The sequence below is a fragment of the Coffea eugenioides genome, unplaced genomic scaffold, assembly GCF_003713205.1.
Source record: "Coffea eugenioides isolate CCC68of unplaced genomic scaffold, Ceug_1.0 ScVebR1_3353;HRSCAF=4554, whole genome shotgun sequence".
Classification (NCBI taxonomy): domain Eukaryota; kingdom Viridiplantae; phylum Streptophyta; class Magnoliopsida; order Gentianales; family Rubiaceae; genus Coffea; species Coffea eugenioides.
The window spans coordinates 12,515-15,863 of record NW_020863922.1 but is presented as its reverse complement, the minus strand read 5'-3'; the positions used below and the strand labels follow the sequence as shown (position 1 = coordinate 15,863).

Here is a 3,349-nt window from a genome sequence, read left to right as displayed (position 1 = left end):
TTAATGACTTGTTTAAACCTCATCATGTCCATGCTTTCTTAGCTTGCTTTATTGGTTATGCCATTATTTTTTGTCGTTGCACACAGCTTGTATACAGCATAGCGTCTATTGTGCTGTTATGTCATGATAAAGGACTAATACTGCTACTATTCTAGTCAATGGAAATACCTCAAAGCAGCCTATATCATGGCTTTTTTTGCTGCCTTAGTGACTGACAATATTAAATAATTGCACTTGACATGTAGGGTACTTGAACAATGATGAAGCGACTAAGTCTACAATTGAGAAAGATGGATGGCTGCATACAGGAGACATTGTTTATTTTGATGAAGATGGATACTTGTATGTTGTAGATAGATTGAAAGAAGTTATCAAATATAAAGGCTTCCAGGTATGCTTGTATATTGATTCTCATCCTTTTTTCAGTTTTGATGAAAGATTACAGGTTCCTCGCCGAGAGATATCTGTGCATTGCTCGATATTTGTAAATTTTGAACAGTATCTTGCACTATAATCGGCTTTAGTTTTTCTCCCATGTCTATAGAGTCTGTTGAGAAATTGTTTCAAATCCACATGTAGTTGCAAAATTTGTACTTTTGCCTTTTCTTCAGTACTTGTGTGTACGGTTGTGTGGCTTCTCATGTTTTGCAGATTGCGCCAGCTGACCTTGAGTCTGTGTTGATGTCTCATCCAGAAATTGTTGATGCTGCTGTCACAGGGTGAGTTTGTTTGACCGCCAATTCCTTGAACTTCTCCTATCAAACTGCATGCCCACCAGTGATCTTCTTTAAATTGTTGAATTGTGTTTATTATGATGTTCATGTTCAAGAAAATTGCCAGTAAGTTCAGTAGCTCTAATTACAAATAGCCTCAAGTTTGCTGATCTTAGTAGTCCTGATTCCTCATTGGTTTATGTTCTTCTCCAAAGAAATCCTTGTTTTGAAAATTTTTTTTTTTTTCGTTTCAATCATGTAGGGCAAGGGATGAAGAAGCTGGAGAGATTCCAGTGGCATTTGTAGTCAGGAAGGAAGGAAGTACACTTTCTGAAGCAGCTGTGATAGAATTCGTTGCAAAGCAGGTAATGAATTTTCTTCAAGAATGCTTCAGAAGAGCAAAAGAGTTTCTATCTAGATGGTTGGTTAGTAGATGTTGTGCAAGCATCTATCGATCATCGATCTGACTTCATTTTTGGCAGGTTACACCATACAAGAAGATCAGAAAGGTGAATTTCATAGCTTCAGTACCAAGATCTGCAGCTGGAAAGATTCTTAGGAGGACCTTAAGACCCTTGTTACTTTCCAGAGTTTAGTCCTTTTTCCAAAGTGTCAATAGCTAGGCTGTAACCTTCAAGAATGAAATTTCAATGGACTTTTCACAGGGACATACTCCTTGGAATGTCATAAAAGTCAATAGTTAGTTCAAGAAATTTGTAGCTCCATTCATTGGATTTTGGCGGTCATTTCATGTTAATAGTTTTTCCCTCATAGTGGATCTTCTTAGAAGATTACACTCTTCCCCCACTCCATCTTATATGTGATGGTACCTGTAATCTTAAGCTCAGGGGTTAAGGTATCTGTAATTATGACAAGATTTCAATGACAGTTAGTGAAAAAAGATTTCAATGGTGATTATTTTATTTGTTTGTATCGTCAACACATTTTTTTAATTATCTTTTTATCTTATATACATCATATCAAAAAAGTGTTATAATATTTTTTTTTTCAAAAAATTATTCCAAATAATCTACTATCCAATATCTAGACAAATTGGGCAGCTCCTTAACCTCAATGTGCTTTTGGGTCCTAAAGGGATGAATATGATGGGCTCTTACAATGGGCTGTAGCAACTTTTCCAATTATTACTAATAAAACAAAGCATTGTGAGAAACAACTAAGCGTGAAAAGCCCACGATCCATGTTATGTTAGATCTTTTGAGCCAACCCAAAAAACTTATGCCATGCAATTGAATTCTTGCTTTTGACTGAAAGAAGAAGAATTCTTACTTGAAATCGAGCAACTTGCAAGGTTATTTTGCTTTAAACAAAAAATCTTACAAGTCATTTTTAAGTTTTCAAAAAACTTGCTCAACACTTCCATTTGTTTACCTAGCATATTACTTTATCGGTCCCAACTTAATAATATATGACTTCAGTGAATTCGCTAGACATTTGGGTTCGGACTTCAGACTCACATTATGAAGTTCGTATTCGATTCATAAAGTCTAAACTCTCAATGAATACATAATGATTTATTATTACATAATTATATAAAAATTATAAACCATATAGGTAACAAAATATATCGACATTAATAATACAAATCATTAATGAAAAAATAAAAATATTTGTATACTATTCTAATTCCATCTTAGGAGTCAAAAATGTTGAATTGATAATGTAGACAATGGAATTTTAATTAAATTCTAAAAAATTACCATTGGTCTATTAAATATTTTTGTCCAATCGGGTATTGCCACATGTCATGTACACTTGGAAATTTTGGTTATTAAATGGTCAATTATATTTTTTCCACGTGTCAAGGTGAGGTGTTCCAAATTTATTCAAATTGCAAAGATATTTCCACCAACCATATCATATCATATCCCATGCCTATTGGATAAATATCTAAATATTTATTTCTTATTAAAGAGATAATATTTAGAGTTGTTTAGTCCAAGTATATTTCTTATATACTGCAATAGTTTGGCCAGTCAAATGGCGCCACGTCACGTGTCCCCACAAGTTTGGCCAATCGATGAATTACTTATCTCTTTATTAATAAATATAAAATGAAGAGATAACATTTGAATGGCACAGTCCTAATATGACTGCACGTCTTGCAAGACCAGTAAAGTGGTACACAGGTCTTCAACCTCTACCCCTTGCTACAGCTATAAATAGGGGTCTCTCAACCAAATCACAGACACACAAAAAAATACACAGAGGGACTTCAAAGAGCATCATATACGCTCAAAGCATTGAAGCTCCAAGCTACAAAGGTTCGGCTCTTCAAGCTCTCCAAGTCTCCCAGATATCAAGACTTGAGTCTTCAAATATCTTCTAAAGTTCTTCAAATCTTCTATATCAAGATTTGAAGGAATCGGTGGTGGATCCAAGAACAAGCTGCGAAGCCCTTGGATTGGCGTTCGAAGAGAAGAATCGAGGGAAACTCTCCACAAGTTCGAGAAAACCCCAGAGATTGTACCTACATATTTTTTTAAATTTATATATCATATATTTGTCGTGTATTTTTTGTGTCGTTTTGCAGACTTGAAATTTTATCGCGTACAAATTTTTGGCACGTCCGGTGGGACCATCTCTGCCTTCCATCTCTTCTTCTCGAATATTCA

The 3,349-nt window shown here is 34.8% G+C and overlaps 1 protein-coding gene across 1 annotated transcript; it reads left to right on the top strand.

Moving 5' to 3' along the window:
• Positions 1–245: 245 nt before the first annotated feature.
• On the top strand, positions 246–1,537 carry LOC113757841 (4-coumarate--CoA ligase-like 6; the record flags this gene model as incomplete). Its single annotated transcript, XM_027300939.1, has 4 exons — positions 246–391; positions 580–719; positions 976–1,078; positions 1,196–1,537. Coding segments are annotated over 4 exons (503 nt in total), but the record flags the coding sequence as incomplete, so codon positions are not given.
• Between the last annotated feature and the right edge of the window lie 1,812 nt (positions 1,538–3,349).